This window comes from Nelumbo nucifera, chromosome 2 (genome assembly GCF_055504915.1).
Source record: "Nelumbo nucifera cultivar China Antique chromosome 2, China Antique-T2T, whole genome shotgun sequence".
NCBI classification, from domain to species: Eukaryota; Viridiplantae; Streptophyta; class Magnoliopsida; order Proteales; family Nelumbonaceae; genus Nelumbo; species Nelumbo nucifera.
The window spans coordinates 6,083,923-6,109,493 of NC_142650.1; the positions used below are offsets into that span (position 1 = coordinate 6,083,923).

General features: G+C 36.6%; 1 protein-coding gene across 10 annotated transcripts; it reads left to right on the forward strand.

The window, feature by feature from the left end:
- Nucleotides 1–1,185: 1,185 nt before the first annotated feature.
- Nucleotides 1,186–25,243, forward strand: RAD51B (DNA repair (Rad51) family protein). Of its 10 annotated transcripts, none has more exons than XM_010255178.3 (14): nt 1,186–1,389; nt 1,692–1,805; nt 1,970–2,122; nt 6,235–6,338; nt 6,451–6,514; nt 6,603–6,658; nt 7,734–7,814; nt 16,147–16,212; nt 16,307–16,398; nt 16,470–16,589; nt 23,917–24,060; nt 24,391–24,485; nt 24,650–24,714; nt 24,817–25,243. In XM_010255178.3, the coding sequence occupies exons 1-12, from the start codon at nt 1,306–1,308 to the stop codon at nt 24,420–24,422; spliced, it is 1,110 nt and encodes a 369-aa protein (XP_010253480.1). In that variant the 5' UTR covers nt 1,186–1,305; the 3' UTR covers nt 24,423–24,485; nt 24,650–24,714; nt 24,817–25,243. The 10 variants fall into 10 exon arrangements, with proteins under 10 accessions (XP_010253480.1, XP_010253483.1, XP_010253482.1 ...); XM_010255181.3 differs by having other exon boundaries at nt 24,691–24,714; XM_010255180.3 differs by having other exon boundaries at nt 24,686–24,714; nt 24,817–24,956.
- Nucleotides 25,244–25,571: the final 328 nt, after the last annotated feature.

Below are 25,571 nucleotides of genomic sequence, written 5' to 3' on the forward strand. Positions count from 1 at the left end.
ATTGTTGCTATTGATTTAAATACTTTTATTAATATAATAAAATAATTAACATAAATTGAAAACCTATATCAATTTAAATCTTATATAAAAATAATATAAAACTATCTAACAATTATTAGTTTTGTAATTAATTTTTATTAATTTAAAACCAACTTAAGTTCTATTGAAAAATAAAAACTTAATATAGTTAATTAAATTTTGTAAGAAATTTAAACTTAATACAATTAATTAAATTTATTCTTTACTAATTTCAAAAATTAATATAAAATATTACTTTTAAATATTTTTTAATTATCTTAAAATCAATTCAAATCCCATTTAAAAATGAGGAAATTTATATAAACCTCATTGGGCTTTCTAGCAATCCTATGAAACTTCTCATTGTTTTGACCTTAACAAAAACCTCCCCTATTGTTTTGAAAAAAATGTGTAAATACCTTCCTTCTGTCTGTAATCCAAATAAAAAATGTTGATGTAATGCATTAATTTTATTTCACTTCAGCCTTTTTGCCTTACTTTGCCCAAGAAGAATAAGGAGGATTGTTTTTTGAAAGTTTTATAGCAAAATAAATTAGTGAAGGGTAAAGTTGAAACTTTAAATTGTGTATGATAATGCATTACAATGATAAGGCTATTTTTGTAACTTCAATTTCTTTGTTACCGAAAAGCCAAGGGAATGAGGTATTTACACTTTTTTTTGTTTTAATTATAGGGGAGGCCATTATAAGGGTCAAAATACAAAAGTGGTTTATAGAATTGTTTTTAGATGCTTTTTTATAATGTTAACTAAAATTGTACAAAAATAATAATAAACAAATAAAAATTAATAAAAAAGTATTTTTTTCAAATAAATAGATAAAAAATAGCATTAATATAAAAAATAATATAAATTTATCTAAAAAATAAAAAAATTGGCCACTCTCACTAAAGCACAACTTAAAATGTAATTAGATAAACTAGACATAACCCAAAAATTAATATTTAAATTAAACTTAGATGGACACCACTTAATTGAAAATGTGATAAGCTTTGTCCTTAATTTTGCTTATAAATAAAGCCAAATGCATCAGACGGGTCTTGATTAATTATCCATAATCATACAAGGTCCCAACAACCAAAAAAAAAAAAAAGTCCCAATAGTCATTTTAGCCGTGCATTCGGAACATCTCCCTTGTTTTTCATGGCGAGATGTTCCCCATGTGTTTCAGGGGAGCATAATAATACTGTGGGCTGTGGGGATGCAATGAATGGACTGAAGCCGAACTCTAATATTTGGATCGAGCGAGAAAGGAGAGAGAGAGAGAGATGGCGAACAAGCTGATCAGCCAAATGGGTCTTCCCAAATCAATTGGTAACATCCTTGCAGCTCGTAACATCTTAACTGCCAAGGTAAGGTCCCTCGCTATTTGGAATTTCTTTCCTCTTTCGGAGTTGAATTTTTGGTTTGGTTTAACCAAACGACGTCCTCTCCATCTTCTGCTCCACTAGGGACTTGATATTTTCATTTCTGTGCTCATTCCAGCTAATCCTTTGGATCCAGGGGAAATTCAATTCATGTTCATTATTGGTTCATACAGAGTGTTGTATGAAGTTTGTAACATCTGGAATTTATGACTTTTGAGAAATTTTAATGAATTTAATGATTTCATCTGAGGGGCATACCATGTGTTTGGTGTTTGGGATACGTACAGGATGCCTTGTCTTTGACTGAATTCGAGCTGATGGAATTGTTAGATGTGGGGCTGTCTGAAGTAACATCTGCAGTAGCTCTCATCAGTGAAATTGCGTGTCCACCATATCAAACTGTATCCATATTTCTCTTCCCTTAATCATTTAACTGATCAAATTCCTGCAGTTGAAGCCACTTCTTGTCTATGTTGAAATCTTTTTCTCCCTTTTGTTTTGGGTTTTTCCCCACTCTCTTCATTTCCCTCATTCCTTGCTAATATGTCATTTTGGCCGTCTCCAGGCGCTTTCGCTGATGCAGGAACGAGTTCAAAATGAATATTTGGCTGGCCACCTTCCCACTCGTCTGAAAGGGCTGGATGAGGCCTTACTCGGAGGAGTACCTTTCGGTGCTGTGACGGAGTTGGTTGGCCCAGCTGGCATTGGCAAAACGCAGGTAATGCAAATCCTACTCATTTCAGTGGCTACGACATGTAACTCGATATATTTATGCTTTTGTACTGTTGAAAGTACAAAAGTAGAAAGCAGACATTGTGTTTTTACTTTCTGTTTTTTTTTTTTTTTTTTTTGTTGAAACATGTTTGGCAAAATAGGCTTTTAAAGCATGTCTTTCAAGTAAAACATGCGTTTAGATACAACGAGATGTAGCACATGTGTGAATGCCTTGTGGCATCCATATATGCTGCCAAATCATGTACACCAAAAGCCATGTGGCACACATATGTTATTGAATACATTCAAATGCCACATGTCATCAGCATATGTTGCCATGTGGCACATGCATGTCATTGGTGCCTTGTGACATCCATATACACTGCCACATGTCATACAATGTCAAGAAATGCATCCAAATGCCATATATTATCCATATATGTTGCCACACATGTGTCATTGGCATCTAAATATGCTGATAATGGCACATATGTGTCATTGGATACATTCAAATGCCATGTGTCATCCATACATGCTGACACATGCCACACAGTGTGTCATTGACTCGTTGAATACATTGATGTACCTTAAATTCCATTTGACATTCATATATGCTGCTACCTGTCACATGGTAAATACCACATGTATAGTTGGTGCACATGTTTTAGAAAGTACAAAAATATGTTAAGGGCCCAAAAGCACAAAGTATAAACAGCCAACTCTGTGCTTTTGGCTGTTTGTACTTTTCCTTTGTGCTTTTTAAAAGTACAAACAAATTTGAAATGCTACTTTTTGTACTTTCAAAAGTACGAAAGTACTCTAGAAAGTCAATCCAAATAGCATTTAGTTTTGTTTAATTTAGGAATCCTACCATGGGAAGTCTAGTTATGCTATAGTATTTGAATTGGTTTCTAGAATATTTGTTTTGTTACGTTGTTTGGACAATTATATACTCTTCAACTTATTTACTTCTCCCCTCTGATCAAAATAAAAGAAAAAAAATCATTTACATTTGAAACTGAAGAACAGGTATTTGAACTAATAAATATGTTAAAGAAAATAAACAACATTCAGAAATCAGAAATGTAGTTCCAGGGAAATGGCACAAATTTGTAAACTCAACATTAGACAAAGAATATAAAAATAAAAATTGCAAAATTAAGAACATAAACTTTTATTTATTTACTTGGTAAATTAAAAGAATTAATTAGTGTGAAATGAAGAACAGACCTGAATGTCATAGAAAAGTTCATAAAATAAATAAATACACAGGATAAATAAAGCTGTCAGATAGAGAGTGCTTCAAATTGCTTTGGAAAAAAAGACTCAACATGTTAAGGTTATATTAATCCCAAGAAGATAATCTACAATCAAAGAATGACAATGCTAAGTTAGTAAAAAATATAATAAAAGAAAAGAATAGTTATGTCATACAGATCTGAAAAGAACAAGACAGGACAAATAATCAGATTAAAGTAATAATCAAATATCCAAATGGAAATGGATCTATGCCAACTCAAGCCAATTAAAATACTAAACACGCAAACACACATAATTACTACAACTGCCCTGGCTTAATGACATTTCATTCTTCCATTTGAATTAGTGAATTGAATTGAGGAGCAAGAGTGGTTGGAAGTCTTAGTTGGTTAAGGTGGATTGTCAACTAAAAGAACCCTGTTCCGAAGATCTTGAAGTATTTTATTTTATTTATTTATTTTTTGATAGAAGAAGATAGTGAAGGATAGTGAAGAAAAAAACAAGGCATATAAAGTTATTTATAAAAAATACGGATAAGTACGGACAGGCCCAATGCTGATTTCTGATTTCCACTGCAGAGCTATAAACATTTAAAAGGTCAAAAACCCCCACTCTACACACCAACCACCCGTGAATTGGCATCAATTTCGAGCTGGCACCCACCCAACTGTACTTAGGGCCTAAAAATTCTGACCCTGGGCTGAACGGTCATTCTCCCTAAAAAAACAATGCATATAAAGTTATTTATCAAAAAAAAAAATGCATATAAAGTTGTGAACAAATTGATGTTATGCTGTAAGAAACAGATGAGAAGTGTTAGAATGGTTGAATAACATTTCACAGTACTCTTACAACTTAAGAAGTTAGGAAATGTGGAACACTGAGACCTGCATAGCCAAATGGGAATACTAAGATGGTATATAACTAATGCACGTTTCTACATTCCATGCATCTCACATGGTTGAGCTGGGATATTGTATTAATTTCTACAAAAGGAAAGAATAAAGAAAAGAAAGTAGGTGGCGGAAAGGGTAAGTAGGTGGGGGGGAGATGCATGGTAAGTAGAGACCTACTAAATATTCATTTTAGTGGTGTATACACACATCTATTGAGTTTTGGTTAAGACTTAAGTCCATCCTTGACCTGTTTCAGTTTTGGGAACATTTTGCTCTGAAGACAGATACTGAGGTCATGGATTTGTTCCCAGATAACCAATAGAAGCAACAGGACAGATGCCGTTTGGGAAGGCTGAAGCTTAATGCGGCTTTTGGATTTCCTAGGTGGGCCCCACATGGACAGCCTATAAGCTATATTTGATGAAAAATCCAGAGATTGGTTGTCAGTTAGTCATTTGAGAGACTGTTGGCTTCAGCCTCTTTAAATAGCTTATCTGGAGTACTTCAAAGCAGCTGAACCAGCTTACCTGAATATTCAGCTCAGGCTCAGCCCTCCCAAATGGGCTCTAAATCACTTGACTTGAAGCTTTGAAATGGATTCTCCTCTTTTTTAGAAGGAGAGCCTTATGGCATAGAAGGGAAAAGTGTCTTTGTTACTATGTTTTTTTTTTGATAGGTTGTCTTTGTTACTATGTTGGGCCAAAAAAATTCTATCAAAATGCTAGGAAAACAGGACGGCAATTATGTGGTTTTATTATTTGTAAAAATCCATTAGGAATTATCATTTGACGATGATGGAAGAAGATTGGAATTTTAGAATATAACCACATCCTAGCAAAAGGGTCCTGTAACGCTTAAAATTATATTAGTGTGTTAGATATTGCATTTCCAATTTATTCATAAATGGAGAATTTTCTTTAAGATTCAAAAAATATGTAATAATGCTTCCTTGTTTCTTATTATAAGATTCTAGGAAAGTAGACTTAGGCCCCAACCTACCTTTCCATAAACAATTCTGTGAAGGGGCAGGAACTTTTAGTACTTTTTATAAGGTCAACATAAAAATTTTTCTACTGAAAGAAATAGTAATTTCAAGCTTCAGGTAATTGGTAAATTGAATTGTTTGCCCAGTAAACTCCTTATACTGGTCATTTCAATGGGGTGAGCCATATTGGTAGAAGTCTGCTGATCCTAAAAAGAACTCATTTATTAAATAATTGTGTTACCTTAAATATGCCTAAACTGAGCCTCTATCTAAAAGTTACTAAAAAGTTCAAACTGAAGTTAACTTAGGTTTATTTTCCAACTATGTTTTTACTTGCTTATTTTCCTTTTTTTTTTTTTTTCTCACTTTGTTACCCCGATATATCAAGGACATGGTTTCAGATATGAATTTTACACTAAAAATTGAAGTATCCAGCATGAATGCATAATACATCACCTTTTTGAGGTATCTGGGTATCATAGAGTCCTCATAAGGTGTGGTTATCTGCAAGATAAATGCTTTCCTTCTTGAAGAAACAAATGGTTTGACTTGCCAGAATTAAGGTAGTGGGATGTGAAGGCAGAAAAATAGAGCCTTTTGCCCACTTGTAAGATGTAATCCCTGGATTTTTTTTTTTTCTATGCAAGATGAATTTAGTGAGGGAAATGAATGATGCCTATCATCCCTGCAGCCAAATTTTCCCTTAGAATACCTATATACATTTTAACTGAGGGGTAGCCCAGTTGGTGCGCTGGATGAATTTTCCCAGCGGTGGTGTGATTTCGAATCTCGCTATTATCATCTCTGTAAGAAAAGAGCTGTTGATGTGATATTGTACTGTTCACTCAAAAGAATATCGACCCCTATGGGGGTGTCAGGCAGTGATTAATACTATATATATATATATATATATATATATTTGCACATTTTTATTGGGTACACTTTTTGGGAATGATTTCTCCAATCACTCTGTAGTTTTGCCTAAAGCTTTCACTGTTGGCTGCACTTCCTGCAAATTATGGAGGTTTAAATGGTCGTGTAATATATATTGACACCGAATCCAAGTTTAGTTCAAGAAGGTACTAAAGAGAATGACATTGATATCCATTTTCTTGTGCTTTTGGAATAATTTTTGTCCCTAGGATGTATTAAAGCATGCCAGTCAGTTACTGTTAATTCTGCTTTGAACAGGATGATAGAGATTGGAGCAACAAGTTTCCCAGAGATATTTCATCTGGATGGAATGGCTCAAGAGGTTTATAGAATCCGTGTTAATATTTTTCAATTCTGATTTACTAAAGAAAACTTGAGGGCTTTAGGAAGTCTGCTTCATTATTTTGCAGATGGCTGGTAGGATCCTTGTTTTGCGGCCAGCATCATTGCCTGAATTCACTGAGAAGTATGAATTCCTTTGCATGGACCAAAACCTATGTAACAAGGGCACTGCATTTTTCTGAATTTTGACAATATTGGACAGCATAGTTGGTTTATTTGTGAAACCACATTCTGACATTGAAGCTATGGTGATGGTAAAACTTAATTCATGATCATCCGCCTTACATAAGTACTGTTGATAACAACTAACAAGAATCCTGTTCATTCTGGCCTTTCTCTGTCCTCTTGGTGATTATTGGGGAGTGACCTATTAGGGAGTTCTTTGTAAGAACTACATCGGGGTGCTCGGTACAAGCATTGTAATCCATTTTTTAAAGTAAATGAAAAAATCCTTTTGATTGTTGCTGATAAAAAAATCACTCCTTGGTGTTCTTTGCTTTCATTTTGGTGTACATTTTTATTTCAATCAACTTTTTGTTATCTTGCACCTGTTGGTACCACTTCATTTCCACATTTTCATCTCTATGCTCATTTTTGGGGTTACATTTTTTCTTGATTGTCTAATGATATGCTACTTAAAGCACATTTTCTTTCCAATACTTTTCTCCTTGTGGATTTTTTGAGCTAAGACACCTTAATAGATTGGTTCAAGAAATCTCTTGGCTTCTTTTAACTTTTATTTAGTAGGATAACATCTTGCTAGAATCCGCTGCAACAAGTCTTGGCATTTCAATATGAGCTAGTGAGAAATATTTAAGGGCTCATGTTTTAATAGTAGATATGGTCCTTGATTGAGTGGAATGGCAAAATAGGATTTGCGTAACGGCCATATAGTTATGATCCGGCTTTGTTCAGTCCAGTTGGTTAAGCGGATAATTGTACAGCGTATTACAAGCCATGTGGCCATTTATTCTAAAACTTGTTAATTCTGTATTTACTATTAGTTTTAAGTGCTTTTTATCATGCTGAGTTAAAGATATATTTTGATGTCTAGAAACTTCTAATATGATTGTTTGTAACTTTGTTTTAGCATTTGGATAATTCAATACCTACAAGAGCATCTCTAAGAATTCTTAACTCAGTTCACATAGTCAATATTTGTTATTTACTGTTTTCATATGCTACATAATCTATACCAGCTTAGAACAAATCAAGTTGTCACTTCTCCAACATCAAGTGAAATTGCTCATCATTGACAGCATGACTGCTCTTGTTTCCGGGTTAGTATAATGTTTCTTATCATATCATTTGTTGTCTTGTACCAGTGTAATTGTTGATATATGGAAATCCTGGTTTTCAAAACAATGAGAACATTGCCAAATTTGCTTTATGTATTATTATATATTTATTTTCATGAATCAAGTTTTTGTAAACTTTACCAGTGTGAGCTTGTCTTACACTATCAGTCCCAAGCCTAGATAAAGGAGGGTTGCGTCAGGTTGGTGCCGGCTCGAAAGCTTTTGCCAAACCCTCGTGAATATGAATCCTGATTTGTCTTTTTGTGCTCATGCTAGGTATTCTCTAGAAACAACGCATTGCACCCTAACCCACGCTTAGCTTTAACTTTTAAGTGGGCAAGGGTTTGCTAGAATGGTTCACATAAGTGACCTACCACGATAATGCCCAGTTGTGGTGTCAAATAGATAAGGGTTCCCACATCATTCTGGACGGGGGTGGATAAAGAAGCTAATCCAAGAAACATGACTTCGTTTAGCCACTTGGAATGTAGGGACATTGACAGGAAAAACTATGGAATAGTAGACACTATGAAGAGAAGGGTTTATATTGCATGCTTACAAGAAACTAAATGGAAGAGTAAAAAAGCTAAAGAAATTGATGGCTATAAATTATGATATACACGAGAGGTGAATAATAGAAACGGTGTAGCAATAATAGTAGATAAAGATTTAAAAAATGAAATAGTAAATGTTAAAAGAATTAGGGATAAAATAATTTTAATTAGACTTGTTTTAGGGGAGGAAATCATTAACATAATTAGTGCTTATACACCTCAATGGGTTTAGAATAAACATTACAAGACAATTTTGGAAAAACTTGAAAGGATAATGAAGAGAAGATTTTTATAAGAGGAGACTTAAATGGATATGTAGGAAAAAGTGTAGGATATAATATGGTACATGGAGGATTTGGATTTGGGGGGAGGAATGAATTAGGAGGTACAATATTAGATTTTTCAGTAGCTTGTGATATGACAAATTTAAACACATTTTTCCAAAAGAAAGATGAACACTTAATAACATTTAAAAGTGGATCAAACATAAATAGGTTTTTTTCCTTATTAGGAAAATAGAATGTATGATGTGTAAAGATTGCAAAGTTATTTAGGGAGAAAGTTTAGCAACACAACATAAATTAGTGGTGGTAAATGTGCGTAGTAGCAAATCGAAGAGAAATAGGGAAGGAAATAGGTGTCCTAGAATTAAATGGAAAAACCTAAAAGGAGAAAAGCTAGCTCAATTTAGAAACAAGTTGATAATAGAATGGAATTGGAATTTTGATGGAATGATTAATGATATCTGGCTTGAAATAGCAAACAACATAAAGAAAGTAGCAAAGGAGGTCTTAGGAGAATTTGAAGGGAAATGGAAAAGTACTAAAGAAACTTGGTGGTGGAATGAAGAAGTTCAAAATATAATCAGAGATTAAAACGAGCATGTACAAAGAATGACAAAAGGCTAAGAATGCAGAAAATTGGGAAAATTTAAAACCATAAGAAAGGAAATTAAAAAAGAAAGTGAGTGAAGCTAAAATAGGGCTTATGGTGAGCTTTACTATAAATTAGGCATTAAAGAGGGAGAAAAAGGAATGTATATACCAACAAAGCTGAGATAAAGGAAAGATAGATTTAAACCATGTTAGGTGCATTAAAGATGAAGATCAAAGAGTCTTGGTAAAAGATGAAGAAATCAAACAAAGATGAGGAAAGGGTGCTAAGAGAGGAGAAGCTAGAAAGGTTAATAGTGTTAAAAATAATATTAATACGTACTTTTGTAGAGTTAGACCTATTGAAGGAAAAGAGACACTAAATAAGATGAAGGTAAAGGCGTTAGGACCTGATGGGATTCCAATGGAAGTGTAGAAAGGTATGGGAGAGTAGAAATCTGTTGAATAAAAAATCTGCAAACAAAAGAAGAGTTTCTTATGGAAGAAGAGAAAGAGAAGAGAAGAAGTTGAGAAAGAAAGAGAGGGCAAATCAGCTCTCCATTTGTATTTATACTTTAATTAAAAATAGAGTACAATGACTAATATGCCCTTTTAGGGTGGCTAATGCATAAAACCGCATAAAAAACTTAAAAACATCACTCCAAAGGGTCCCAACATAGTGCTGTGGTCCCCACTATGAACTTTGGAAGAGAATAATTGAACAAAGATTACAACTTGAAACGAGTGTGTTAGAGAACCAATTTGGATTTATGCTGGGGAGATTAACAATGGAAGCTATATTTCTTTTGAAATGATTTATAGAAAAGTTTAGAGAGAAGAAGAAAGATCTTCATATGGTGTTCATTGATCTACAAAAGGCTTAGGATAGAGTTCCTAGAGAGATAATATGGTGGGTATTGGAAAAGAAAGGGGTTCAAAATAGGTATATAGACGTAATTAAGGATATGTATGAGGGGGCAACAACCAATATTAGAACACCAATGGGAGTGACTTCAGATTTTACAGTTATAATTGGTCTTCACCAAGGTTCAACACTTAGCCCTTTTCTATCTTGCACTGATCATAGATGAATTGGCTAAACATGTTCAAGAAGTTCCATGGTGCATATTGTTTACGGATGACATTGTTTTAATTGATGAAACTAATGAAGGATTACATCAAAATTAAGCTTATGAAAAAATTCCCTAGAAACAAGAGGTTTTAAAATAAGTAGGACTAAGATAGACTATATGACATGTAAATTTAGTAGTAACAAGACTGTAAATCAAGATACACTTGGGATTGCAAGCCAAGAACTTAATGTGAATTTCCGGTACCTTGGTTCAATAATTCATGGCAAGGGAGAGATTGAGGAGGACGTCACCTAAAGAATTAGAGGAGGTTGGGAAAAGTGGAGCTGTGGAGGGGTGCATCTAGACTTTTGTGTGATAAGAGAATGCCACTTAGGCCAAGTTTGGGAGTGCTTAAAAATAAGTGCTTATTCGAATAAGCACTTATTTTGAGTCAGGACCATAGTTTTCAAGGCACCTAGGCGATTCTGGGTGACATTAAAAAATTTATAATATAAAGAACTGACTTTTGGCTAGTTTCCTAGTTTTATATACCATTCAGCATGTATGTTAATTGAAAAAAATAACAATTCTCTTTATTAAGAACATCAAATTTCCTCTAAAAATGTGGCAAATCATCACATCTAAAAGATAAAAATCTTTTACATATATTAATTTCATTATTTTCAAAAATAATACTACTATAATAAGTATTTAATAGAGCAAATTCATATTAATTAGCAGCTAAAGAAGGTTATTAACTTTATATGATAAATATTCAAGATGGAAAGTAAAATAGAAAAAAAAAAACAAGGATGGAGTTTCAGTTTTATTTAATTAGAGAGAGAATAGAAAAAAAGAACTTTATTATTCTATTCTTTCTTTCCTCTTTATTTTCTTTCTTTCTTTTTCTCTTCTCAAAACCCTTTGATCTTTTAAATTTCAATAGTAAAACATTAAAACAAAGTATAATTGATATATATAGCATATAATAAAATGTATTAACAGATACATTAATATGACACACCAATAAGCACTTATTGGTGTTCGGGAAATAAGCCCGAAATATTTATTTGAGAAGCCCAAAATTCAGGCTTATTTTTAAGTACTCATTCAATAAGCGCTTATTTCCTTTTCTGGCCTATCTTGGCCTGCCACATCATTTTGAAAATACCTATACTACCCCTATTTGAAATAAGTGCTTTTTCACTAAACACTTATGAACACTTATTAAAATAAGCACCTAGTTTTAAGCGCTTATTTTTCAAATAAGCACTCTCAAACTTGGCCTTAGATTAAAAGGAAAATTTTATAAAACCGTTGTAAGGCTAGTTATGTTGTATGAAATAGAGTGTTGGTTAGAAACCTAGGAGTAGCTCCAATAAGTGATAAAATGAGAGAGTAGGCTAAGATGGTTTCGTCACATGCATAAAAGACCACCAACCATGGTTCAAAGTATTGATACGCCCCTGTGTATCGGCAGAGGCGTATCAGTACTAAAAAATACCCGCTCAATGGGTTTTTTTTTTCAAAATTTGATTTTTAAAGATGTTTTTAATGGTTTTTTTTACCGAAATAAATGAGGGTCCCGAAAAACCTGTAAATAGGTGTATCAAGACCAAAAGATACGATACGAGTACTTTGAACCTTACCACCACCAACTCCAATTAGAAGAAGTGATTTGTTACAAGTGGATGGGACTAGAAGAGCTAGGGGTAGAGGTAGATCAAAAAGGACACGGGTAGAAGTAGTAAGAAATGAATGATTTAAGCACTAATAATTTAACAATGGATATGGTTTTAAATATAGCAGAGTGGCAAAACAGGATTCATGTAGCTGAGCCCATATAGTTGGGTTGAGGCATGGATGATGATGATGATGATTTTGTCAGTGGATTTAACTCAATTCAGATCAATGTTTTAAAATGCAGAGGCATGATGTGAGGCACTCCACTACCTAGAGGCGTGAGGCATAGTTCAGAACACAAGAGGTGTAAGCGCCTCCTTAAGAGGAGGGAGTTAGGAGGAGGATGAAGAGGAAGGGGGGATCTCATTTTTTTCTTTATTTTTAATAAAAGTCTTTTATATTAAGAAGAACAAAGATGCATAATATTAGTTGAAAGGGGGGGGGGTCTTGTCGAAGGGGCAGGGGGCAAACCACTTTCTTTCCCCTTATCTTTTCTTCCCTTCCCTTTCCTTTGTCTTTTCTTTCCTTTTCTCTTTTTTTCTTCTCTTTCTTTTTCTTTCCCTTCCTTTTCTTTTCCTTTCCTTTTTTTTTTCTTCTTTTTTCTGTCTTTTTATATAAGATGTGCATGAGGCGTACGCCTCTAGCACGCCTCATGAAAAAAGCGCATGAGGCGTACACCTCATAGGTGTCAGTGCTTCTGGCATACGCCTCAGGGCGTTTTGGGAGTGCCTCGCCTGGAGGCGTGCCTCTAGGCATACACCTCCCACGCCTTTTAAAACACTGATTCAGATATAGATCCAACTATTTGGGGTCAGCTATTTTTGTTAGTGGATTGCCAATCAAGAATTGTTAGTGGAAGGTTTCTTTTTCTTTTTTTGTTTTTTTTTTTTTTTGAGACAAGGTAAAGTATAAATGTATTAGGATGAAAAACAAAACATGTACAACAAGATGATATACAAAGGGACTGATAAAAAAACTGCCCTGGGAGCATTATACCCCCCACCCTGCTTTACAAAAGGATTTTCATGTATTAAAAGGGAACTGAAACCTATTTTCTTAAAAAGCAAATGACCCATCAGCCAAACTATACTTTGTCAATTTTAACATTGCTTGTGAGCATGTGAATGTGTTATGTGATGTCAAAAATGATAATTCTTTTGATCCATTAGTGTTGAAGTACAGTTTTGGATTCTACATCCAGTGTACTATGTAGTCCAATGCTTAGACATATATCCCAAGAACTGCATACATGAATATTCATCCTGCTTTTGAAGGTATGTACTGCAGTGTCAATTTGCATGAGTTGCCATCAATATGAAATTGGAAAAATAGTTTCTCATCACTGATGAAATACTCTTCTTAAATGTGTAATTTTCGCCTTCTAGGCTACCTGGAAGGGTGATTTTCAACCTTTCTTGAGAAAGTCTCATTTATGCTCCCTTTCACCTAGCCACTTCTGGCCTATTTACATGAGTAGACTTGGATAAAATACCAAAAGTGATTGGGCATTTTTCCTTTAAGGATGATTTGATACTTACTATCCAAAGGGGATTTCTTGTTAGTGAGAAAGAAGTTAGGGCTTGAGCATACAAAATCCATTGAATACTGTTTAAAATGACAACAAACTTGGCTAGTGTGCTTTCATTATGGGGTGGGTTTGGTTTTCCCATTGGCTCAAACATGATGTGAAGGGTCCTAGTTTCTCCATATTCAACACCAAAAAGCCTATGGAAAGTTGTAATAGATTGACTGAGAAAAGATAGTTAGAGCTCATGGGAATACAGAAATGCTACAAGGGAAATTAGGCAGATGGAAAGTGATTTCACAATCACCAATTCATGGCTTAAAAGAATAGCATTCATTGACTGACAAGATAGTTAAACAAGAGGTGAATAGGGCTCAAATGTTTGTTGGGGCAATGATCCTTTGCATCTAGAAAGAATGAATGAGATAGGTAGTGCTTGGGAGTACTTGGCACCTATTGTACATCCTCATTTCATCATAATAAAAAAAAATCATCTGCTACCAATTTAAAATGAAAGAAACCTCTAGAAAGCTCTAGGGGTGACAGAAAAGGACATTTCCTGTGTTGCATTGAAAAACTGATCTAATAACATTAAACAGTAGCAGTGCAAAATAAAAAAAATATGAAATTATTTTCGTACATAGTCTTTTATCAAAATGTATATACTACTTCTAATACTGTAGTGAAGGATATATATAAAAGGTAGAAGACTGGATTCTTAAAACTTAAAACCCATATTTATTTAATGGCATTATCTTGGGTCTTTGGGAATGTTAACTATTAAATATAGCAATTTTAAAATCCTATATACATCAAATCTGGTTTGGGCCAGCTTTCACTATTCTTTTTGGGAGAATGACGGTTCAGCCCAGGGTCAGAATTTTTAGGCCCAAAGTATAGTTGGGGTGGGTACCAGCTCGGAATTGATGCCAATTCACGGGCGGGCATTGGTGTGTAGATTGGGGGTTTTTGACATTTTGAATGTTTATAGCTCTGCAATGAAATTCAGAAATCTGCATTGGGTCTGTTCGTACTTTTCCGATTCTTTTTTTGGCTCAACAGCAGACAATTGCTCTAGAATAGGCCCAGGATCAGCCTAGGTGCCAAATGGTAACAAGCCAGAACAGACCGGATCCAGTATCCATTGGAATGATAGAGAAGCTGAAGAGAATGGTAGGTAGTTACTGAAACTAATATCGGCAGTATCTGTATGAATCAGAAGATAGAGCAGAGCACATCACCATCTTCAGGTTCTGGAATCTTTTTAAAAAGTGATTGTCATCATCATCAACATCTAATCCTTGTCCCAACTATATAGGGTCTGCTACATAATCCTGTTTCTCCAACTGTTAAATGTATCTCTGTTTATGGACCTCTACACATACAACCCTATTGTGCACTCTAATCTAGACCTAGGTGGCATTTGGCAAGTCTTTCCACGCGGCCTTCTGGGCTTCAGAAAGCTCAAAAGACCGAAAATTGGTCTTTTTCCATTTGGTAACCAAAAGCTAGAAAGATGAGAAGACGCGTGCTCAGAAATACCTGAAAACACCAAATTTCGGAAAGCTTTAAATGAAGCTTTATGGTCTTTCTGCGTGATAGATAGCCTCTAAACATGTTTTCAAAAGCCCGGTAGACTGAGCTGCTTACCAAACGGTCTTTGTCTTTAAAGACAAGTCCCCAAAAGCTCAATATGTCTTTTGGCCATTTAGTCTGTTGGAAGATCTTTCTAAAAAGACTTGCCAAATGGCACCCTAATCTTGGATAAAACCTTGCCAACACTGGAATCTCTTCTAAGCTTCCCACACATTAGTGGATCTTGCTAGTGCACTATGGGTCCCACCATTAGGGTTTTATTCCTTTTTGGGTGAAAATTTACCCATCTGGACTTTTAGCCCTTTGGCCTTTTGTTTACTTTAGCCCTTTGGCCTTTTGTTTTTTCCCTTTTTGGAATCTCTTCAGCGAAATACTTTTTATTTACTGATCAGTGGAAAACTAGAAAGGATAGGGTTAGGAATGAAATTATCTAGGAGTAACTTCAATGGGTGATAAAATGAGAGAGTAAGATGGTTTGGGTATGAGCATAGAAGACCACCAACTGTGCTAGTTATAAGAAGTGATTTGTTACACATTGAAGGGGATAGAAGAGGACAGGGTAGACCAAAAAGGACATGGGTAGAAGTAGTAAGAAATGATTTAAGCACTAACAATTTAACAGTGGATATGGCTTTAAATACAACGGATTGGTGAAACAGGATTCATGTAGCCGAGCCCTTATAGTTGGGATAATGCATGGATGATGATGATGATCCTTAATATCATTGAGGTATTTATTGACAGACAGAAACTCATTTCCCCCTTATTAACAGACCATCTAAGCCATATTCCTTGCATAATGAATCTTTCTTTGTTCATTGAATTTGGATTCTGTATGTCTAGTTGAAAACTTCAGAGAGCTTGTTTCTCTTTTTTCTTTTTCTCTATTTGTTGTGAAAATATAATTGAATTAGTTGGTGAGGTTCATGTTGTTAGACTGCATGACTATTTACCAATTTCTTGTTGTCTTATACTATATTAACAGAAAATTGTTCACTATTTTGTTTCCAGGGAAAGTGATAAGGACTTAAAGGCTTCTAAACAACATCCATTGGGCTGGCATATTTCTTATGTTAAGTAAGATTTATCTTTGTTAATTTAACTACCGTGTTTCCACAAGTTTCTGTTCATGGCTTTTTTACTTAAAATGGTAATTTTTTTTAATATATAGGTCACTTGCAGAGTTTTCACGAATTCCTATTGTTGTGACCAACCAAGTCAGAAGTCAAAATAGCAATGAATCCTTTCACTATCCCTTCCAAGGTGTGATGTGATAATTTTGTTTTGCACATTTCTGCTCAAAACTTCTCTACATCATATTTCATTATATGCAGTGTGGAACAATGATGAGAGCATGAAGGACCTTCCAAGAATGGAATCCCATCTTGTTGCTGCTTTAGGGATCCACTGGGCTCATGCTGTGACAATCCGTCTTGTGCTTGAGGCTCATTCAGGTTAACATCTGCATTAAAATTAAATGATTATATATTGATCAAAAAAAAATTACATGATTATATGTTCTTGGTTTAAGTGTACAAAGAACATTGTTGTAAGGCTTACTTAATTGTTACTTTATAGCTGCTGTTAGTAGGACAGTTACAGTTACTTGTTTTTCTTCTTTCTTTTTTCTTATTATTCTGATTCTAGGATATGCCGCCAGGGGTATACTTGTAATTTCAGATTCTTTTATGAAGTTAATATAAATAGAAAACTGGCGGCAGCCAGTAGATACTTTTTTTCTCTCAACCGTACCTCTCTCTTCCTCTCTCTCTCTCTCTCTCTCTCTCTCTCCCAATCCCCACGAATCACCACATGGTATCAGAGCTGGTTTTCTGGGTTGAAAAAGACCTACGGTCCTGGTATCAGGTTTCTTAAAAGTGTTTGGACGTGGCTGTTTCTGTAGAAACCCTAGCAGGTTTCTGGCGGCTGTTTCTGCAGAAAACCTAGCAGTTTCTGGCAGCAGTTTTTTTTGGAAACCCTAGCAATTTCTGGTGGCAGCTTTTGTGATTTCTTTTTCCTGGCTGTAATAGCAATGAAACCCTAGTCGGAGAAGGGTGATGCTGGTGCAGACTCTTCTATTCGATGCTGTGAAGTCAAGTTCAGCCTAGCACCTTTGTACAAGTGCTGAACAGGTGTGTTTTTTGGTTCAGTTTGTCTCAGTCTTCTTTGGCCAATGGTGCGTAGGGCTCTCATGCCTTGATTATATAGTTATTTGTTTGGACGTTGGATGGTTAGAGTGTGTGAGCTACAGTCAGACTGATTGTAATGTCTGTATTGGTGGTGCTGAACCGATTACCGGACTGGTTTATTGTTCTGTTTGGACGTTGTGTTGACTGAACCCCTTGTTCTCAGCAGTATTCCCTGTGTTCTCAACAATATTTAATGTTCTTTTGCTCACATTCTAGGAGTAAACCCTGAGTTGCTCACATTCTGATTGTGGCAGCTGTGTTGGGTGGTATTTGGACTGGTTTTCAGTAGTATTCAATGGCAAGTCATGAATTAACTTCATTGGGGGCTACACCAACCCGCAACACAACGGGTATGGGAGGTGAAAACATGGTTTTTCCCATGCCAATTACCCCTTTAAACGGTCTGAACTACCTGGAGTGGGCTAAGAGTGTAAAACTCTATGTAACAGCAAGGGGTAAAGCTGGTTACATCAATGGAAGGGTGAAAGAACCCAAGGGTGAGACGGCTGAACATGATAGGTGGGACCAAGAAAACAGTATGGTGATGTCTTGGCTCCTCGCAGCCATGGAACATGATGTGAAAAGGAATTTTATGTGGGCAGACACCGCTAGTGAGATCTGGGAACAGGCCAGAACTACCTATTCTGAGCAAAGGCATTACGCCAAGGTTTACCAGTTGCAAGCTGAATCCTCAACATGTAAACAGGGAAACCGTAGCTTGTCCTCATACTATTCAGCCCTTACCTCCATATGGAAGGAATTGGACCGTTATCAGGCCATAGAGTGGAAGCACGATGAGATGCTAAGGCCTACAGGAAGCTGGTCTCTCAGCAACGGGTGTTTGCTTTCTTGTTGGGACTGAACCCTGCATATGAACCGTTGAGGGTGCAGATCCTAGGAAGCAAAGAGTTGCCTACGGTTCACAAGGTATACTCCCTTGTCCAATTTGAAGAAAGCATGCGGAATGTGATGGTTACAGCTGAGGGGGAGCAACAAGTTGCCTTGGCTGCAATGAATAATATCTCCACAGGAAAGAAAAGTGACCCTAAGAAGGCGGATGATAAAGATAAGCTATTCCCACTGTAGGCGTTCACGACATACACGTGACACTTGTTGGGACATCCACGGGAAACCCAAGTGGGCAGCAAAGAATCAAGAACAGGGTAAAGGTCATTTGAAGAAAATGAGCACAACACATGTGGCAACCCAAGATACTCAAGTTACCAGTAGTACCCGGGACCACCCTAATAAGTCTGACCCCAAGGAGGATATAATGAATTCATTCGGAGAGCACCTTGAATCTTATGGTAGGGCCTTGCGGCAAATGGACAGCTCAGTCACTGGTACTCCCTCTACTTCATTTGCATCTACTTCAGGTAATATGGCTTCTGCATTCCATGTCACTCCCACAGATTCCCCTTGGATCATTGACTCAAGGGCCTCCAACCACATGATCGGTAAGCCTAACTTATTCCAGTCTTATAGCCTTTTGTTAGGAAGGGATAGAGTGAGACTTGCAGATGGTTCTTTTTCTTCCATTGCAGGCCAAAGATCAATATCCCTTCCCCATGGCCTTAACCTGAATTTTGTATTGCATGTCCCTTAGCTTCCCATAAACTTGCTTTCAATTAGTAGCATTACAAGCTCCTTGAATTGTAGTGTGATTTTTTTTGCTGACTCGTGTGTTTTTTAGGATCTAACTTCTGGGAGGACGATTGGTAGAGGAAGCCTAGTGGATGGTCTCTACATTCTCGACAACAAAGCTGGTCTCTCGGTGTCATCCTTAGAGTCGCATAGTCAGTCAAATAAGAGTCAAATTTTCTTGTGGCATAGTCGTTTAGGTCATGTTTCTTTCTAAATAATAAAATGCTTGTTTCCAGTTTTATTTAAGTCATGTTCAGTGTCAGAGTTCATGTGTCAAACGTGTCAGTTGAGCAAACAATGTAGGACAACTTTTCACCCAAGTAATAAAAGATCAAAGGTTCCTTTTCATGTTGTGTATTCTGATGTATGGGGGCCTACCAATGTAATCTCTGAGGGCGGATATAAGTACTTTATTACATTGATCGATGATTACTCTCGCTATACATGGGTAATTCCTATGCGTAGCAGAGACGAGGTTCCAAAGATAGTGAAAGACTTCCAGAGGATGGTGTTTACGCAGTTCCATGTTGAAATACAAATCTTCCAATTTGATAATGCGAAGGAATACTTCCATGGGGAATTCAATGAGTTTTTTGCCTCCCACGGATCTATTCATAGGAGCTCATGCGCTAGAACACCATAGCAAAATGGTGTTGCAGAAAGGAAAAACAGACACCTTCTTGAGGTAGCCCGCGGGATGATGTTACACATGAATGTTCCAAAAAGGTTTTGGGTGGATGCTATACTTGCAGCTGCGTATGTCATCAACCGCATGCCCTCCAGAGTACTGAACTACATGGCCCCTCATCAGTTATTGTACCCTCAGTCTCCTTTATTTTCCATCCCCATGCGAGTCTTTGGTTGTCGGGCCTTTGTCCATGATTTGTCTCCATCCCGAGGTAAGTTAGACCTTTGGTCCATTCCTTGTGTCTTTCTAGGGTACCCCTCCTCTCAAAAAGGGTATCGGTGCTTTGACCCAGTTAGTCATAAATTTTTTGTGTCTATGGATGTGTCCTTCTTTGAGTCCGAGCCATTCTTCCCTCTTCCTCAGGGGGAGAGTCGTAGTGTGGAAGAGGAGAAGCAGGGTCAAGTATCTCTTCTATTCGTAGTGTGGAAGAGGAGAAGCAAGGTCAGGTATCTCGGCCTTCTATTCCGGACCTTACTCCCTTTTGTGTCTTCCAACGTACACGTTGGAGAGATCAACAGTGTGATAGAAATGTGGAGCAGCCAAACACTGAGCAGCTGACATCATCAGACTCCCAGGAGGTAAGTCCACCCCCTAACCCTACTCCTACTGTGGATGACCTTGACATCCCTATTGCCCAACGAAAGGGAGTCAGGTCCTGCACTACCAAACACCCCATTACCCACTTTGTCTCCTATGACCACATTTCTCCCTCGTACCGAGCCTTCCTATCGGCAGTTGATTGCATCCCTGTTCCCAAAAATGTTGCAGAAGCCTTAAAATGCCCTGAATGGGTAGATGCCATGAAGGAGGAGATTAATGCCCTCCACAAAAATCAGACTTGGGAATTGGTGGATCCTCCAAAGGGGAAAGACCCCGTGGGGTGCAAATGGGTGTTCACAGTTAAGCACAAGGCAGATGGAACAGTTGAAAGGTACAAAGCAAGACTAGTAGCCAAAGGGTGCATACAAGTATATGGGGTTGACTATGATAAGACTTTTTCCCCAGTGGCTAAGATGAACTCTATTAGGGTTCTCCTGTACTTAGCTGCTAACTTTGACTGGGAATTGCATCAACTGGACATAAAGAATGCTTTCCTGAATGGTGACTTAGAAGAAGAGGTATACATGGTTCAACCTCTTAGATTATGTGCCAAGGGAAGTGAAAACAAGGTGTGCAAGCTACGGAAGTCTCTCTATGGCTTAAAATAGTCTCCCACAGCTTGGTTCAGTAAGTTTTACATGGCAGTTCAAGAGATGGGATTCAAACAATGTCAGTCTGATCATACACTCTTTGTGAAGAGATGTCAGGAGCAGGTTGCTGTATTGATAGTGTATGTAGACGATATCATCATTACAGGAAGTTGGAGCTCAGAGATACAAAACTTGAAACAATTCCTTGCATCTAAATTTGAAGTGAAAGATCTAGGACTCCTGAAATATTTCCTTGGGATTGAAGTTGCCCGCTCAGAAAAGGGTATCTTTGTCTCTCAAAGGAAATACACCCTTGATCTATTACGGGATATAGGTAAATTAGGTGCAAGGCGGGCAGATACTCCTATGGATGTGGACCACAAGCTAGGTGACTGTGTTGGTGAACCTATGAAAGATGTGAAACAGTTCCAAAAGTTAGTGGGAAAGCTGATTTATCTGTCCATGACCCATCCAGACATTGCCTATTCCGTTGGGGTCCTGAGCCAGTTTATGCACTCTCCTAAGAAGCCACACATGGAGGCAGCAGAGAGAGTCCTTAGATACTTGAAGAAATATCCAGGAACAGGCCTACTATTCAGTAAACATAATCACCTAAAGGTGGAAGTCTTTACAGATGCTGATTGGGTAGGAGCTGTGGATGATAGAAAGTCCACTAGTGGGTATTGCACATTTGTGGGAGGAAATCTGGTGACCTGGAAGAGCAAGAAGCAAAGTGTGGTAGCAAGGTCAAGTGCTGAAGCTGAATATAGAGCCATGGCACATGGGGTGGCTGAAGTCCTTTGGCTAAAGAACCTTCTAGGGGAGTTTGGAGTTGTTGTTCATAGTCCTATGTCCCTTTACCGTGACAACAAGGCTGCAATAAACATCGCCAACAACCCAGTTCTACATGAGAGGATCAAGCATATTGAAGTGGATAAACACTTCATAAGGGAGAAACTGGAAAAAAGGGAAATTTGCATCCCTTATGTCAACTCCAAGGAACAACTTGTCGATGTCCTTACAAAGGGGCTTCCGTGCTCGCGACACAATGAGTTATGTGACAAGCTGGGCATGATAGACATCTTCAGCCCAACTTGAGGGGGAGTGTTGTAAGGCTTACTTAATTGTTACTTTATAGCTGCTGTTAGTAGGACAGTTACAGTTACTTGTTTTTCTTCTTTCTTTTTTCTTATTATTCTGATTCTAGGATATGCCGCCAGGGGCATACTTGTAATTTCAGATTCTTTTATGAAGTTAATATAAATAGAAAACTGGCGGCAGCCAGTAAATACTTTTTTTTTTTTCTCAACCATACCTCTCTCTTCCTCTCTCTCTCTCTCTCTCTCTCTCTCTCTCTCTCCCAATCCCCACGAATCACCACAAACATATAATCATTTTAATGATATAGCTTCAGTCAAGAACAAAGTTTTAGGTTCTCTATGTTCTTGGTTAAGTGTACAAAGAGCTTTTATTGGTGTTTAGTTTTTTATCTTTTTTGCAAGTTGGACCTTTTTTTAACTGATCTCTCAGATCTTTTTGTAAATTCCCAATGTACAGGTTCTCATAGTACATGGACTGATGTATTTGGCTTTCTTTTTTGCTATACAATACTTTACCTTCAAAAAGAATTAAATGATTATAAGCTTCCACAGCCCATGAAGCAGTCCCTTGAAGTTTTGAAAATGGGCCCTGTAAATTTGTCGTAGCATACATAAGTAATTGGAATCACCTATTCCTGATGCCTGTTTGGTTCAGTCGGGAATCGGAGTCAGATTCCAATTGTTGCTTTACCCCAAATATATGGGGTCAACTGCATGAATCCTGTTTCACCATTCTGTTTTGTCCATGTCATATCCATTATTAATCTATGGGACCTTAACTCATCTATCATTACTTCAACCAATGTCCTTTTCAGTCTGCCCCTAGCTTTTCTATCTCTTTCAACTTGTAATGGATCAGTTCTTCCTACAAGTGCTGTAGATGGTCTTTTTTTGCATCGTGACTAGACCATCTTAGTCTATTTTCCCCATTCTATCACTTTTTTTTTTTTGAAAAGCAGGAAAAAAGCTGCTCCTACATTCTTTTGAGTAAGTTCATTTTTATCCTATCTTTCTAGTTTTCCCACTCATCCATCTCAACATTCACATGTCTATCATGCTCATTCATTTCCAACAACAATGTTGTATGGAACAGTCTACCATGCTCATCCATCTCAACACACCAAAACATTGTTGTTGGCCTTTCAACCATTTTATAAAGTTTTCCTTTTTGCCTGTAAGTAGTATTCTCCCATCACATGAGACTCTGGATGCACCCCTTCGTGCATGATCCCTTGGCCTATCATATCCATTTATCCTTTTGGATCCCATTAATTTCAAACCATGCTTATTCTGGGAATTGTCTATAGACCTTGGTTGTCTTCAGAAAAAGATAAATAATAATGCATAATACGGTGTTTTATGCAGTGCTAAATAGTTGGGAAGAAGATTAAGAAAGTGCAGCTGGTTGTACCATATTAGTGTAGGATATGTTACGTAGTAGTATTTACCATTTTGTAAGTATTTTAATTTTTTTCTTTATTTTCTGTTTAGCCCCTCTCTGGGTGTATTTTAGCCATTTTTCATAACTTCATTAGTTATAAATAGATAAGGAAACAGAGCAGTCAACAATTTTGACTACCCAATACATAGATACATTTTCTATTTTGTTCTCTCTTTCTTACATCAAGAGTTAACAGATCTGTCAAGAACCGGACAGCCAAATTATGGACACTTGGGGAAATGCCTGAACAATTTTCTTTTATTTATTTATTTTTTCTGGCAAGTAGTATATTTCTGCTTTAGGTAACCATTGACATCCTTTACAAGATTGGGAGTTTCTTCCACATCATATTTGCATGAGAAAGTAAGAATCCATGCAAGGGATGGTTTCTTTGTGATGAAGAGTCTTTATGTGCGGAGATTCTACATGTTTATTGTTAGCTCAGGAGATGTGTTAAAATATTAACCAGACAGGAGATCAGGGTCATATTTCTATACGACCTTTTCTAATTTTATTTTACTTTTTGTAGGTAAAAGGTTTATTAAAGTGGCAAAATCTCCAGTATCACCATCTCTTGCATTTCCTTTTGTCGTTACTTCATCAGGGATTTCATTAGTAAGCGATGATGGAATAGAAATACCTGGACCAGAGATAAGCGCAATTCACTGTCAAGGTCTGTTATTGAGATTGATTGTATTTTTCTTATTATCTAAATGTGGAGGAGTCTTCTTCTTCTAGACAATGAAGTTAGTATATAAATGGCTTAATATGAGAGAATAAATGCTAGGAGATATCCCATTGAAAAAGAAAAGAAGGAAACAGATCTATGGCAGATTTTTATGTCTATCAGCTACTTTTGTATGTGGCATCCATATTATATGGTTGATTCCACCCTAATCCACGTTCACCAAATCCATGGCTTCACAATTTAGTTCTTATCTTAGTTCACTTGATGGTTGATTGAGATATAAAAACCTCATAGTTCACTTGATGAAAAATGCAGGATATGATGACATCTTTGACTTCAATAGGTAATGGCTTCACTGATTTGAGAGGATCATTATACAGGCAATTTGGATATATTGTTTATTGTTTCAGGTAAGAAATCTGATTATCAATGTTGAACATGCTCTCTCTAACTTCCACTGTTTGGAAGCTTGGTTCCTATGTACATTAATTATTCATCTTTTGTTCATAACATGTTAGCTTTTAGATATATCTTATATTAGATTGAAGTAAACTGCTTTAAATTGTTGAACAAGGTTGAACCGGAAGGACTGACCCATGACATGTATCAGAGCAGCGTTGAGAGCTAAAACTGCAAGAGGTGTGCTACTCATGGAGGTTACCCAAGTAGAAGATGGGTTTTTCTGTTCAAAAGGATGGCTAAGAGAACAGTTTCTGATGATGTTATTTATTGAATCCACAGTTCAACACCTCAGGGACCAGAACGATGTCCTCAATTTTGAATGGAGATCAACTGAAAGGCAATCAAGCACATTGAAAGAACTGGTTAATGATTGTTATGGTACCTTGTTAGATGCACAGTTATATTATACTTCATGGTCATGCCCTACCCGAAAGTTGGCCCAACAATTTTTCCAGACCTCTAGATTGTCTGTCAACTGGATTTCTGAAACATTCCTACGTCTGATTATCTAGGGATGCAATTTGGGTGGGCTGGGGTTGCGATTTTGTTAAACTTTGAAGGAGCCTGGCCCAGAAGCCCGGGATCAATGCAGTGTAAATTCTTCAAATCAGGTACCTGATTTGCATCCCTATCTATGATTATCTGCATGTTTAACTTCACAATTTTATGAAGTATCTCATCATCAACAAGATGGATTGAGCTGCCTTAGTGTGGGTTTCATTTTTGCATTTAAAATTTTAGTGTTCATAGGGGCATTTCAACTACAAAAAGGAGATAAGTCCTTAAAATAAGGAATGCCAAATTCAGCCTTAGACCCCTAATTCAAATAAAAACTAACTTAAGTTTACTACATGATAGTGAGTTCCAAACGAAATATGAAGGAATAGTACACCCATTTGAATCAGTGAATCTATGCATTTTGGGGTCCATACCGATATTTTGATGTAACATGTGCCAACATCCATTTAACTACATCACTTGCATTATTTACAAAAACTGATAATCGGACGATCTGAAAATAAAGAGGCAATCGA